This window comes from Salvia splendens, chromosome 3, assembly GCF_004379255.2.
Source record: "Salvia splendens isolate huo1 chromosome 3, SspV2, whole genome shotgun sequence".
NCBI classification, from domain to species: domain Eukaryota; kingdom Viridiplantae; phylum Streptophyta; class Magnoliopsida; order Lamiales; family Lamiaceae; genus Salvia; species Salvia splendens.
In genome coordinates this window covers 44,604,517-44,619,596 of record NC_056034.1, presented here as the reverse complement: position 1 = coordinate 44,619,596, position 15,080 = coordinate 44,604,517, and the positions used below count along the sequence as shown (strand labels likewise).

The 15,080-nt window shown below is 32.3% G+C and overlaps 4 protein-coding genes across 4 annotated transcripts; all 4 read left to right on the top strand.

The window, feature by feature from the left end:
• Positions 1-671: 671 nt before the first annotated feature.
• LOC121796374 (protein SPEAR1-like) lies at positions 672-2,335 on the top strand. The gene is made up of 5 exons (XM_042195237.1): positions 672-942; positions 1,054-1,140; positions 1,671-1,738; positions 2,070-2,202; positions 2,249-2,335. Exons 1-5 carry the CDS (start codon positions 712-714, stop codon positions 2,333-2,335), a joined length of 606 nt encoding a protein of 201 aa, XP_042051171.1. The 5' UTR covers positions 672-711.
• A 1,085-nt stretch (positions 2,336-3,420) lies between these two features.
• LOC121796385 (transmembrane protein 234 homolog) lies at positions 3,421-4,116 on the top strand. The gene has a single exon (XM_042195247.1). The coding sequence runs from the start codon at positions 3,525-3,527 to the stop codon at positions 3,906-3,908; it is 384 nt and encodes a 127-aa protein (XP_042051181.1). The 5' UTR covers positions 3,421-3,524; the 3' UTR covers positions 3,909-4,116.
• Positions 4,117-9,175: 5,059 nt separating this feature from the next.
• Positions 9,176-10,111, top strand: LOC121796379 (MLP-like protein 43). Its single transcript, XM_042195241.1, has 2 exons — positions 9,176-9,392; positions 9,661-10,111. The coding sequence occupies exons 1-2, from the start codon at positions 9,203-9,205 to the stop codon at positions 9,924-9,926; spliced, it is 456 nt and encodes a 151-aa protein (XP_042051175.1). The 5' UTR covers positions 9,176-9,202; the 3' UTR covers positions 9,927-10,111.
• Positions 10,112-12,813: 2,702 nt separating this feature from the next.
• On the top strand, positions 12,814-13,952 carry LOC121796380 (MLP-like protein 31). The gene is made up of 2 exons (XM_042195242.1): positions 12,814-13,044; positions 13,506-13,952. Exons 1-2 carry the CDS (start codon positions 12,855-12,857, stop codon positions 13,769-13,771), a joined length of 456 nt encoding a protein of 151 aa, XP_042051176.1. The 5' UTR covers positions 12,814-12,854; the 3' UTR covers positions 13,772-13,952.
• Positions 13,953-15,080: the final 1,128 nt, after the last annotated feature.

Sequence of the window (15,080 nt, the reverse complement as noted above, 5' to 3'; positions counted from 1 at the left end):
TTTCATATTTTATCCTATTTACATATATTTTAGTAGAGTTGCGTTAGTGTGCTAACTAATTTAACTAATTTATAGTAATAACTAATAACTTTCAATTCTGTGAATTAAAAGTATCAACATAAAGACATAATTATATCAATACAACATGTAAATTTAAATATCAACACAAAGACATGAGTTTATCAACACAAGAAGATTGATAAATTTATGTCTTTGTGTTGATCTTTTTAACATACAAAATTGATATTAGTTATTAGTTATTACTGTAACTTAGTTAGTATTTGACCACACACTTATTTTTTAGTATATTATATATTTTTTCATTTAACCGGTTGGTTTCCTTGTTAAATGAAACGTGTTCCTTTTCGATCTCATCTATTCGGAAAAACTAGTCCTAATTTGTCATAATGCGTTCTATCTCATACTTACTGTTCACGTGTCTATTTTATTCTCTTTCCACTTAATTTACAAAACATCGACGAAGGAAGTAATAAATATTCAAGCATAGTACTATATATAAATAGAATGAATCACACACAATCAGATCCAGCGATGCAATGTGTTAACAGCTTAAAAGCTACTATATCAAAAGATCTCTCTGATTCCATCTCACTGAAATCAAATTTTTAGCATCAAATATCAAAAGTCAAGAGAAAGAAAATCAAGAAAAATACACACACTACACACAGTATAGAAGATTATCAGAGTAATATGGGGAGCAACTACTTCGGCGGCAGCGAGAGGGGCTCGGGTGGGCTTTCTTCGTCTTCGTCTTCATCCTCGTCGTCGAGAAAAGGGAAGAAGAGCGGCTCGGATAAGCCGAAGCAGCCGCAGCGGGGGCTTGGCGTTGCGCAGCTTGAGAAGATTAGGTTGCATAGTCAACTCGGAAACACATATTTACCTTCTGTTCATCACAACCCTTATGCTTCAAATTTATATCAGGTTTTTTTTAATGAATTGTTTTACTACTATTTAAAAAAAATATTTGTTGTGATCTGTAGTTGTGTGTGTGTGTGTTTTTTTCTTATGATTTTATGGATGGGGACTGTGCAGGAGGATGTGAGGATGCAATCAACACACTCGTCGACGTCGCCGTCGCCGTTGGGGGCTTATGGCTACCAGGGGCACCATGGAGTCATGGTGAGATTAGTTTGATTAGAAATTAAACTAGGAATTTAGATGAATAATTGCAATTAGTGATAATAGAATCTCAGATGATTTTTGCATTTCTTTTATGGATAATTTGCTCGAAAAATCATGAAATTCAGTCAAATTCAGGTACGTCGGGAGTACTTTAAAGTGAGCCAATCGGCGGATAATTGGGAAGAAATCCTAACTTTGTAAACATTTTATCCCTCATTTTGTAGTCAACCTTGGCCTAATTAGATTCATTATTTTCTTTTGAGAACCATAGACAAGATGATTACTCCACACTTTTATAGTACTTATCTTTTTTTGTTGCTTTGTCTATCAAGAATTCAAGAAGATTTTAACTCTCGACAATTCAAATTCTCAACAGCTTCATTTCTGTAAAATATAGGACTGAAAATTATACTATATGCTTTGGAGATAGTACATGTTGAGATGAAGCAATTAATTAGGAGGAAACTAATCCTGAATCACAACAATATTTTTTGATTTAATACAATGTTTTTTACTACTGTTTTCAGATGGGGTTGCCAGATTTAGATAGGGCAAATCTTGCATATGGAGATTCCCAACCCACCAATGTAGCAAGGTAATTTGCATGAAGATTCTTGCTTTCTTTTCATGTATTGTAAATGAGACAAATCACTTGCAAAACCATGAAGTTTTGTCAAAGTTTGGTTTGTCTCGCAATTTTAAAAACCAATCCGAAAAATCCATGAACTTTAACATTGTTTGATATAACTATAGCAATGTCAAACTTCGTGATTTTTTCAACTGATTTTGAAAGTTGCGAGACGAATCAGATATTGACTAAATTTCATGGTTTTCCGACGATGGTCATATCCCAAAACATTGGAATATTGGATAGTTCGATGAACAATTTTCACATTCATTATAAATTTCTTTTGGCTTAAACTCAGATGGAATCATCATAGCAATGCAGGCTATGAAACTCAACATTTTGTTGAGCCCAACATGACAAGATCCTTCTTCGAACTGCCGGCTCAGGTACGTATAACCGTTAAAATCGAACAAAAATCGAACCAAATTTTAGTACTTAATTCTGATTATATATTTCACTATGTTTTGATTGATTTAGGGTTCCAACAATATGAACATGAGTAGTCAGAACTCAGACTCAAGTAGCTCACAAGATATAGATTTGGAGCTCAAACTCTCATTGTGAAATGCTTCAACATTGTATATTTGATTACAGTTTGATTGAAGATTGCTATATATGTGAACTGCAATTGATAATGAAATGGATCCAAGTTTGCCAACTTTCTTCTCTAGCGTTTTGGACTAATTTATTTTTGGCTACGAGTGCACATTAATACAGCCTTAGATATATAGAGTGATTTTTGTACTTGCATAAATTCATATACTATATGGCACATATACATGTGTATGTAATGCCTGGATAAGTGGATATATATCTGGAAAATGGAGTAAATTAAATAATGTATTATTGTTGGATCACAAATTACTTTCAGAAAAAGAAATTCCTCAACTACCTTGAAACAGAGAGAGTATTATTTAATTATAAAAACAAATCACACATGTTTCTGTCATAGAAAAAAAAATTAAAGAATTTTATGGCACGTGCATGAATTTGTAAAATAATTTTTAAAATGAATACTTTGATCGTTTTGTGGAACAGAAAAGTATCAATCTAAATTATAAATAAGTTTTGCACTGAAGTCTGAACAATTGGAAAAAACATGATAAATTGATATTGTTCAAGTGACATGGTTTTTCAATCTAAATTTATTTATTTATTTATTTTTTATTTTCTTTTTTCAATCTAAATTTATTTATAAATGATGTGGTTTTAAAATTTAAATTCATCTATTCGTAAAAAGGACTTGGTAATGTTTTAAGGGATGGGCTTGAGCGCTGGCCCATTAGTATTTCATCTCCAAAAAAATTAAAATTGAGCATCAAATTCCAAAATTTTAAAGTACATATGTTTTTTTACACCAAAACTAAAAATCGAAAAATTATGGTATACATACTCATAAAAAATAGGACATTTCTACATTTGTTGAATTTCTTTAAATTATGAACTTAACTTATGTTTTGATTTTAAGAGAAATCTTATTAATGATATTGTGAAATATCATCGTAGGGTCAAACGTAAAATGTATAGCACTGTGAATACTTGAAAACCGTATCACAATCATGTGCTATGATATAATGTAGTAACTCAATAAAACTTTTAATCAAAACTAAAATACACTTTCGATTTTACTAATCTTTTTTAACTATGGATATTAAATTTGTATTAGCAATTTATTTACTTGTATTTTCCAATTTCAAAATCTATTCATCCAGCAGAAATCTTCAACAATACAGTAGAGCCGATCGATCGATCAATGGTAGGGAGAGATGTGGAGAAGATGCTGGCAGTAGGGCTCGTTTGGGGGGCCACTAACGCCCTTATGCGCAAAGGCGCAATCTTATGGGACCAAGCGCTCAAATCAGCGCCCCAAACAAACACGCCGCTGCTCCACAAGTGGCTCAAGCTCCTCTTGATTTGGCAGTACACTCTCCCGTTCATAGTAAATCTGTCGGCCTCGGCCACTTTCTTCGCAATCTTGAGCGACTCTCCGATTTCTGTAGCTGTGCCCGTCACCAACGCCACTACTTTTGCTGCCACAGCTGTTTTCGGGATCATTCTCGGCGAAGAAACTCGCGTGGGTCTCGCGCTGTTTGGTACTTGTCTCATTGTTCTAGGTGTCTGTATTTCGATCATGTGATTATCTTTCGAGGATTTGGGTTGATTAGTTGTTTTGATTGCCTTTTTGTACTTGTGGAGTGGTGAATGCTACGTGTTTGTTGAAATGCTTGTGTGAGTTTGAGTATGAGAATTGGGGGTTGTAGATTTGTAGTTAAATAGCACTGCTATTGATTATTACATGGAAGTGCTAGTGTGGGAGAATCCAGCTTGACTTTAGTGCTGCTTTATTTCCCAAATTTGCAGTTATTGAAGTACATAATGCTAGTCTAGCTAGTTGATTGTGCATATTGTTTGCTTGTAGTATCTTATGATTAGGAGCGGATGCAGAAATTTGTTTTTGGAGGGGCTATATTTTACTGCGTAAGATTGGAGTTTGAATTTTGAGCCAATAATTTTCAGATATTTCATTGTGACGATAGGTTCTTTTTGCACAACGATTTACACAAAATACAAAACTTTACGATGTCCACCATTGCTTATGGTATCCCTCAACAGAGTGTGGATGAACTTAAGTAATTGACTCATAGAATGATGTGAATACATGAAAATATGCTTTCTTGATTTAGCCCTCTTTTGGCGGTTGAAAGCACTAGATGAAAATGTCACTAGTGAGGGATATCAACGTCTACATCAGGACATTACCGAGGGATGCGAATATCAACTTCATGTTGGATCATCATTCTTGGTATGTGTTGGAGTTTAGGATCCAAATAACTTTGATTAGTAATTGGAAGTGCTAGTGTGGGAAGGAGAATCCAGATTGACTATAACGTTGCTTGCATTTCCCAAATTTGTAGTTATTGAACCACATAAGGCTAGTCTAGCTAATTGGTTTTTACATTGTTTGCTGGCATATCGTATGGTATCCCTTGAAAGAGTGTGTCTGTGTGGATGAACTTATGTAATTGAAACATAGAATGATGTGAGATTGAGAAAATATGCTGTTGGCCCTCTTTTTTTGGGTTGAAAAACACAGGAAATTAGTTAGGTAGCAACATCTTCTTCATGTTGTTGGACGATCATTCTTGGTATATGCTAGAGTTTAGGATCCAAATAGCTATTGATCATTACTTGAAGTGCTAGCGTGGGAGAATCCGGCTTGACTTTAAATCTGCTTGCATTTTCCCAAATTCGTAGTTATTGAACCACATATGCTAATCTAGCTAATTGATTTTGTGAACTTTGTTTGCTGGTAGTATCTTATGGTATCCCTCAATCGAGAATTGTGTAGTTGAAGAATAGAATGATGTAAAAACATGAAAAGATGCTTTCTTGATTTGGCCCTCTTCTTTTGGGGTTGAAAACACTAGATGATCAGGACGATTAGTGAGGGATATTGTTTATCGACATCTACATCAGCCATCAGGACATTAGTAAGGATAACCAACATCTACTTCATGTTGGATGATCATTCTTGGTATGTGTTGGAGTTTAGCATATCCAATAACTCTCATATCTGTCTTCTCCCTGATGAAGTTGTGTGCTTATCTATTCGTACACCATATTACTCAACAGTTCGCCTTGTTAGGTTTACTGCAAATCAAATCAACACCTAGGGAAGGATATAGGAAGAAGCCAAATGGATATGTTTGTGATCACCTACCTCTTCGTTAACAACTGCATCAGAATTTCCATTCAGGTCTCCCTTCAGTGTTTTTCCAGAACCAGATTTGCTGTGGCATCTATAATAATCTATAATCTATAACTATATAAAAAGGCGAGTTTTGGCCTTAATTTTAATAATTTATAAGTTTTGGATATGAATTTGAATATTTATAAATTCCAATATTGAATGCTTAATACTCACCCCGTCCCATAAAAAAAATATGTGCACTTTTCTTTTTCGTCCGTCCAATAAAAATATGTGCATTCCATTTTTGGAAACTTAACCTAATTTATTACCCTTATACATTAATTTATTTACAACTTATACCGTCATTAAACACTACTAATTATGTGGGTCTCACTATCTACTAATACTACTTTAACTATCCTTCTTCTTCTCTGTCTTACTTTACCAATTTTGTTTTAATTCCCGTGCCATATCAATCGCTCATATTTTTATGGGACGGAGGGAGTACATAACTAGCGGTTACATGATTTTCTATACAACTATTTTAGCTATTTTTATAAATAAATTTTATTTAATATGACATCTTATAAAATATCACGGACATGACTAAACAAATTCAAACAAATTCAACCATAGCTAAAAAAATAATAATGCAACCGGATGTAAATTTATACTACTATTTGAATGTTGATATCAGTTACAACTGTTACAAACATCACCCAAATATATACTCCATAATTCAGTGTATGGCATATACAACATGCTATAATTTAGCCATGGTTAAAAGAGTCGGCGGTTACACTAATTTTATTAAATAATGATTTTAATTATAAATTAATAGTCATTTTAATTGTCATTCACTAGCAAGATAAATGCATTCTTATTTCTATGATGTATGGTGAGGTTTAAAAAATTGTTGGGATCTTTAATTTTTGTCTATAAATACATGTTATTTCATTGTGGAATTATCTTTTCGATACAAACATTAGATAAATTCATTACCATTTCCTTGAAGAATTCCAACGACGAGAATTCTCCTACAATAATATATGAAGACAGAAGCGGTGGAGGTATAGTCCTAAGAGAAAGAGTGAAAAGCAAAGAGCCAAAGACACGAGTCAGAGGTTGTGGGGAGAGAGTCATGTGAGAGAAGGTGAAAGGAAGTATTACTTATTTTGAGGATCATGTTATGTTTGAGTGATACTAGTCTATATTTAAGCTTTTTTCTTAATGCTACTTCGTTTTAATTTTTTTTTATCTTAGCTATAATACTCCTTCCGTCCCATAGTAGATGTCACACTTGGGGATTGACACATGATTTTAGGAGGTGTTATTTTGTGTGTTAAGTGAAAAGAAAAAATAATATATTTATATTAATGTGATAGAGAACTTTTTCAAAAAAAAAGAAATGTGACATATTTTGTGGGACAAACTAAAAAGAAAGTATGACATCTATTATGGGACGGAGGGAGTATTTTAACGAATAGAATAAATTATAGAAATTGACTACTATTTTAAAGTTAATGCATTGAATATTCATCTTGAACTTCGTCGCTTCCACATATTTCATGCAAAGAGAACACCCAAAGTCAACGAAATGGCAAAAGGAAGCAAAGAAGACGTAGAGTATAAAATATTACATTGTTTTCGTGTACATGTATAAATCATCAGTTTGGAGATTGGGGAGGAAAATAAGGCTGAGGTAGAGATAGAGTCTGTGAGAGAAGGTGAAAGGAAAGTATCACTTTTAAATCTTATTTTGAGGATCATGTTTTCTTTGTGTGATATTAGTCGATATTTAAGCTTTTTTTAATGTTAGTTTGTTTTATTTTTTTTGTTAGTTTTGTCTTAATTTTTTTTGTCTTACCTATAATATTTTTGACAACTAGAATAAATCATAGAAACTGACTATCTAAAATATTTTGAAGTTAATACATTGCATATTCATCTCAAACTTCATCACTTCCACAGATTTCATGCAAAAGAGCACCCAAAATCAACGAAATGACAAAAGTTGCAATATAGGGTATGTAGTTGATTTTTGTTTGAAATTATTACGTGTAGATGGTGAAAAACTGGCTTATGGAGTAGATTGCGCCAGCGCAGGACGAGAAAAGTGCAGGAGACAATAACTCGTGACGAAGAAGGGCACCCGAGCTAGATGTTGGGGTTTGTATACTATAAGATACTTCGAGCGTACATGCCTTTGTACAGTCAGCTCATGCATGTATACAAGAAACGCCACATCCACTTATTTACCTAGTTATGAGAATAAATAATATAATATAATGGTTTATTATTGAAATATAATAAACACGTCTAAGACTTCTTACTAAGAAGATTAAGTAGGGGAATACGATGACTTTCATGTGTTCACCAGTAGGGGACTTGACCAGATCTAGTAAGAAGAAAAACGAGTTCACAACCTAGATAGGCCTTGGCTACCTATTGGTGTGGTTGCAGTATTTGTGATAATTCTCTCTTACCTAAGAAGAGATTAGTAACACTGGTGTGGTAAAGCATTGAAAGGATCTAATACGAAATGTATTCTTTATTGCTATCTACTGAAAGAATATATTTCAGAAAATCATCTTAAACCTACTTAATCCACAATTTTTATTTTTATTTTGAAAAAAATGATCAATAAAGATTTCCTATTTATTCTCGTGATGACCTGAATTCCTAACCTATTGGATTGACAACAAACGTTTTATCAACTGAGTACCGTTTCATCGTCTTCTTATTTTAGTATTTTTATTGTACGAAATGTGTTCAAATAAACAATAAACTTTATTTTTGTAATTAAAATTTGAAGATAATTTATAATAGAAATATTTAGAAAAAAATAGAATATATATAAAAAAAAGTAGAGAATTCTAGAAGAGAAAAAATAGGATGAAAACTTTAGAATAAATACATATGTAGTCTATATTTATGTCTATTGTAAATATTTGGCAGATGTTAAGTTTCGCAAGTTCAGTTTTCTTTAATTTTCAAATTCAAGTAATGATACGGTGAGTATTAAATTAGTTTTCGTCAAATTAATTGAAGATACTAGTTTCTTTAAACTTCCACTGAATGTAAGAAATTATAGCTTCATACAAGAGTTCTGATATATTTGCAGAGAACTAGGCATGGTTTTACATTTAGATTCCGCATTAATAGAGTCGTAATTTCTTTTTGTGTCTCACTACTTATTATTTTATTTCTCGCTTTTATTATCTCACCACTAAACACAATAAACATTTATTGTGTCTTAATCTCCATGACAAAATGAAATACCAGGAATGAATGGGGTAGTATGATTTTTACCAGCTAAAACATTAATCTTCAAGTGATGGTTGTTGTTCTCTTCCAATTGGCATTATGATGATATATACAAAAAGAAGTGGATATTTTAAAAAAATATTTAGATGGATCACAACACATCAGAAACATCTTTGTGCATAAGCGTTTCTATCAGCCAACGTTTTTCTCTCCCAAACCAATATATATCCCACACCAAACACTTTGAATAAATTGCAAAACCTTAAATACTAAGTAAGTAATACATTTGCTACTAAGAAATTATGGAAACTCTCACTTTCAAAATCCTTTACCAAAATGAACAAGAAAGCCCAAACATAGTAAAACTAATAAGCAACATTGCAAACATCTAGCCTATATAAAGACTAGACTCCCCAAATGTTGAAGCATCACTCAAATAACTAAAAACATCACTTAGTATCATCCAAGGAGAGATGGCCTCATTGACCAACAAGTTGATAGCCCAGGTGGCATTCAAGGCCGGTGGCGACATCTTTCACCACCTCATGTGTAATAATCCCCTCCACCTCATCAGCGCCACCCCTGACAAGATCCAGGACTGTAAGATGCATCAAGGCGACTTCGGAGTCAATGGCTCCGTGATCGAGTGGAGCTACAATGTTGGTAAGTTCGATTCCCTTGACTCGTTTCATTTCTTGTGCATGCTTATTTTATTTTATTTTAAAATGATTTTAAGCTTGTCACCATTCAAATAATTTTGTTTATACTTTGTATCATCTAACATTAATAAGTTTGGGACAAATAGTCCATTCGTTAACACCAAACGGTGACATCTTGGGGTAATCTAAAAAGAATGGGTGCTATAAACAATGGGATGAATGGAGTGTAAAATATTTAATCTTGATCAAATTCACATGTGTCTATGTGATAGATGGGAAACCTCAGACGGCGAAGCAAGTGCTTCAAGGCATCGACAAGGAGAAGAAGCAAATCTCGTGGAAGATGCTTGAAGGAAGCCTTTGCGAGCTCTATAAGGACATGGTCATAACGGTCCATGTCGAGACAAAAAATGGGGTAGACTTTGTCACTTGGACTGTAGAATACGAGCTCATCGCGGCTGAAACTCTGCATCCAATGTCCTTGTTGAACTTCGTCATCTGTCTCACTAAAGATATGGAGTCTCACATCTTTGGTTGATCGATCGATCGCCTAAGTGTTTGGACTTTGATCTCACCAACCTTTACCCACAAAATAAATTAATAATGCTGTTCTCGATTTAAATAAGTCTATATATGGTGTAATTGCAATAAGTGGCGGTTTGGTCAAAGTTCTATCAACTCAATTTATATACTAATTCTACTATATATCATGTTTTGTGCCAACGTTCTTTTTAATAAATTTTAGTACTACTTACGTAAGAAAAATTAAGTTGTTGAAATATATGAACGTGAAATGGAATCTTATTGATATTTAAATCCCTAATTTTTTTATAAATTTTCTTATATTGAAGAGTTACACCTGTTTTTCCAAGTAGATAAACAAAGTGATGAATCCATCAAGTATAATCATAAAACGATATCATTCTTCCAAAGAGAATAGCGTGATATTAATATATTTTCTACTTGAGCATCAAAATAAAGTTATTTTAAGTTTTAACGTTATCAGCGTTGTGCTTAGCGGCTTTCTTTTAGCATGTATCCGAGTGCTTAGCCGCTAAGCACAGCGCTACAGCGTGTTAAGAATGGTGCTCCGTTTCGCGAATACGTGCAAAAGCATGTGAGGAAGGAACGAATGGGTAGCCTTCCTCAAATAAATATTTTTGCATGCATATAAATACGAATTGTGGAGATATACACATAAATATATAAGTGCTCAAGATTTAAGTGTTTTTATATACAAGAAATGTCATTGTCTTAAGGTGTACACACATATCTAGGATAAATTACCGAAAAATTGATGATTTTGGTTAAATTATGGTCTATTCCACAATTTTGAAAATCGGCCATAAAAATTATAAATTTTATTAATACTTTTTCTTAATTTTCCAAACTAATTTGGGTGAAATTGTATTTAAATTGACATTCGAAAAATTCAACAAGAATAACATTAACCATTAATTTTATCATTTCTCTCAACTTACTTAGCAAAATAACTCAAATACACCACCAATTTGGAATGTGTGTGCACCAAATCAACAACATATTACAATTAGGAAATCAATTTTTTTGTGATAGGAAAATTGAGAAAAATATTAAAACTTGTAATTTTAAGGCTGTTTTTCAAAAATTACAAAAATATTATAATTTGACCAAAATTCATAGGAGTAATTTTTTCTGACTATTTATCCTATATATATAAACAATAAATATGTCAGATGAAAGCTCAATAAATACATGAACAGAGGAGTGATCAATTGCTAACTCACTCTCTAGTTGCAAACTACAACTAATTTAAGACCATAGGATTTTAGAAATTTAGTGGTCCAAAATTTGCCACGTGTAATTTTTATTTTTATTAATTAAATCGAAAAAGATAATAAAAAATTACCAAATTAAGGTTTTAGATGAAAATGCCAATATAGTGTTTTAAAAATACCAACACAATGCTTTGAGAATGTCAACACGCTTTAAGAATGACATTCTTCATGTATAATATTGACATATTTTATATACTATATTGGCATTTGTTGTACGAAAAAATTGAATTTTTTTAAAAAAAATTTCAAATTTTGACATCGGAACATATGCAAGTGAGATCTCGTTAGAATCCTTATGAAATTATCTTTAATTTGATATATGTTGTGCGAAAAAATAATTTAAATCGAGAAAGTTATATGATTTTAATGTTATGTGATACTTTTTAAAAGTTAGTTACAAAATTGACATTAATATCCTTATTGATATATTTTTTTTATTATATTGACATTCCGGGGCTGACGATCTAGGCCTTTAATTTGAATATCTAATGACTATTATTTAATTATAGTTAGCAATTAAGTATTGAGTTAGCAATATAACACTCTCCTACATAACATTGATATGACCGAATTGGGCCCGACCCGATATCTCAATTAGTGATTGAGGGTGGCCCTTTTTAAGGAACAATAATTTATTCACTACATATTTTATAGTAGCTGATATGACCGAAATTGGGCCCGGCCCAATTCTCAATTAGTGATTGGGGGTGGACCCTTATGAAGAAACAATAATTTATTCACTGCATATTTTATTATATGATTATAATTAGTTTTGTAGAAGTTCATATACATCGATCCAACATGATGAATCAAATCTCTTGTTAAACACAAAAAGAGTAATAAAAAATGGTAGTAAAATTTTCCCCGCAGATGAATGTGCATTGAGAGTGAAAATGCCGCATGACACGTCACATCTCGACTATGATAATTTATTTGACGAGCCACAATGAGTTGCATATTTTGTCTTGAGTTTTGTACGCCTAGATCATTAACCATGCACATAACTCCCTCATGAGTAATTTTTTATTTTAATTATATAATCGTAATCATTTATATGTCTCAATTTAAATAAATATATAAAATTAGAGATTATTAAAATAAGAATACTTTAAAGGAGAAATGATGAGATAGCTAGTTAAGGTAATATATGATGTCTTGTTTATATTTATAATAATTGATAAGGTATGAAAAACTAACGTGCATGACCTATAAATAATTAAGATGTACACTAAGATGATAATTATAATTGGATTTAAAAAAAATATTCTAAGATATAAATTAGGATTAGGAGGATATACACGAAGTTGTGGATTTTTATTTATTTTATTTGGGTGGACCCCAACTCATTAGAATCATCTTTATGCATGAAAGATTGCATAGATCTTACAACCAACGTTTTTCTCTCCTAAAACAAACACTTTGCAATAAATTGCAAAACCTAAATACAAAGACATTTACTTCCAAGAAACTTTGGAAACTCTCACTTTCAAAATCGTTTCCCAAAATGAGCAAGAAAGCTCCAAACATAGTAAAACTAAGAAGCAACATTACAAAGCTTCTTGTCTATATAAAGACTACTAGTATTGCTAAATGTTGAAGCATCACTCAATTAATTGAAAAGACCACTTAGTAGAAGATTCCAAGAGAGGATGGCCTCATACCCTAACAAGTTGATAGCCCAGTTGGCATTCAAGGCTGGTGGGCATGTGTTTCATCAGCTCGCGTCTCTTAATCCCCGTCACTTCATCAAAGCCACCCCTACGCACATCCAGGAGTGTAAGTTGCATCAAGGCGATTACGGAGTCAATGGCTCCGTTATCGAGTGGAGCTACACCGTTGGTAAGTTTAATTTGATTCGACTTTGTCTCATTTCTCGTGTTGCATCAAGGCAATTATGGAGTCAAATACTCCATCTGTTCCATGTTAATAGAGTTATTTTTCTATTTTGAGAAGTTCTAAGTTAATTAAGTCATTTCTATTTTTAGCAAAAAGTAATTCTTCTTTTTACTTTATTCTCTCTTCATATCTCTTACTTTACTCTCTTTTACTTTTTTCACCATCCATTTAACACACTATTCTTAAACTCCGTGCCGAAAAGAAATGTCTCTATTAACAAAGAACGGAGGGAGTAGTACATTCGTAACTCCAACATGTGACATCTTGTATGTAACATAGACGTCATACCCCAAGTAAATAAAGTTTGGGACAATTTAAAAAGAATCTGGTGCTATGAATAATGGGAAAAATGGAGTACTATACGATATTTAATTCAAATATGTATGTGCATATATATGTGATAGATGGCAAACCTCAGACGGCGAAACAAGTGCTTCAAGGCATCGACAATGAGAAGAAGCAAATCTCGTGGAAGATGCTCGAAGGAGACCTTTGCGTGCTCTACAAGGACTTGGTCATAACGGCCCATGTTGAGACCAAAAATGGCGTCGACTTCATCACTTGGACTATAGACTACGAGCTCATCTCACCCGAAAATCCGCACCCGGTTTCCTTCTTGAACTTCTTCATCTGTCTCACTAAAGACTTGGAGTCTCACATCTTTGGATGAATGATCGCTCAAGTGTTGGGACTTTGATCTCACCAACCTACCCACATAATAAATATTGTTGATTTTATTAAGTCTATATGTATGTATGTTGTAATTGCAATAAGTGAGGGATTGGTGAAGTTTATGACTATATATGTTCTCCACTCAAAATATATGAATTCTACTATCATGTTTGTGTCAATGTTCTTTTTAAGCGTATATTTTACTTGAGCGTTATTAAACCATGTCGTTCTTCATATTTTTCACTCGAGCATCAGAATTAAGCCATTTAATTTTAATGTCTTACCTATATTCCATCATTGCATGTTTTAAATATCTGATTATATTTAGCTTTTAGAAATTTATGTACATTCAAAATGATGAGTCATATAAAATATTGAATCTAATCACTTGATATAAGTCTTTATCTAATTAATCATGGTGCATATGCTCATTTTTCATTTGAATACACATTAAATAAATAAACAAACACATGCAATAATTTGACTCAATATTGATTCAAATAGATCGGCGATAAACTGTACTTTTATTTCTTAGGATGTTTTCACTTTGATTGTTAGAAAAATTGCTTACCTTTTATATATCTTACTTTTTATCCTAATCTAAACAATGTTCTGTTTTTTTATCCGCTCATGGAAAAACAACAAATCCTTCATTACGTATTCCATAAATCTTCTTTGTATTTAGCTTTTAGAAGTTTATACACATCCAAAATGATGAAACATATAAAATCAATCAATCAAATAAATAAACAAACACATGCACTATTTGACTAAATAGACTATTGTTATTCATATAGATAAGAGATAAGAAATAATAGTACACTAACCTTTTATATCATTCTTTTTTTTTCATTCTAATCAATAAAAAATCACCTTTTAAGAGGGATAGTATTATCCTTTATTAGACTGTAAATACTAAAAAGGATGAGAATTCTGTCATCACTTGTTTCTTTACAACCAAAGTGAACCCTCTTAATTTATTATTATGGGATAAAATATATTCCCTTTGTCCCTTGTCCCATAATAATTGTCACTCTTATTTTCGGCACGAGTTTTAAAAAATGTAAAGAAAAGTTGGTTGGAAAAGTTAGTGGAATGTGAGACCCACTTTTTTATATTGGTTTTATAATAAAATGTGAGTGAAATGAGTTAGTAGATTGTGAGACCTACTTACCTAAAAATGAAGTATGACAATTATTATGGGACATACCGAAATTGAAAAGAGTGACAATTATTGTGGGACGGGGGATTATTTGTTTATTTAAGTATATAACCTTACTAATTTAAAATCTTGTACTAGTATAAAC

Coding starts and splice junctions, on each gene's coding strand:
- LOC121796374 (XM_042195237.1), top strand. CDS start 712: ATGGGGAGCAACTACTTCGGCGGCAGCGAGAGGGGCTCGGGTGGGCTT. Junction 1,739..2,069: donor CAACCCACCAATGTAGCAAG/GTAATTTGCATG, acceptor GCTTAAACTCAG/ATGGAATCATCATAGCAATG. Junction 2,203..2,248: donor AAAAATCGAACCAAATTTTA/GTACTTAATTCT, acceptor TGATTGATTTAG/GGTTCCAACAATATGAACAT.
- LOC121796379 (XM_042195241.1), top strand. CDS start 9,203: ATGGCCTCATTGACCAACAAGTTGATAGCCCAGGTGGCATTCAAGGCC. Junction 9,393..9,660: donor CGAGTGGAGCTACAATGTTG/GTAAGTTCGATT, acceptor TCTATGTGATAG/ATGGGAAACCTCAGACGGCG.
- LOC121796385 (XM_042195247.1), top strand. CDS start 3,525: ATGGTAGGGAGAGATGTGGAGAAGATGCTGGCAGTAGGGCTCGTTTGG.
- LOC121796380 (XM_042195242.1), top strand. CDS start 12,855: ATGGCCTCATACCCTAACAAGTTGATAGCCCAGTTGGCATTCAAGGCT. Junction 13,045..13,505: donor CGAGTGGAGCTACACCGTTG/GTAAGTTTAATT, acceptor TATATGTGATAG/ATGGCAAACCTCAGACGGCG.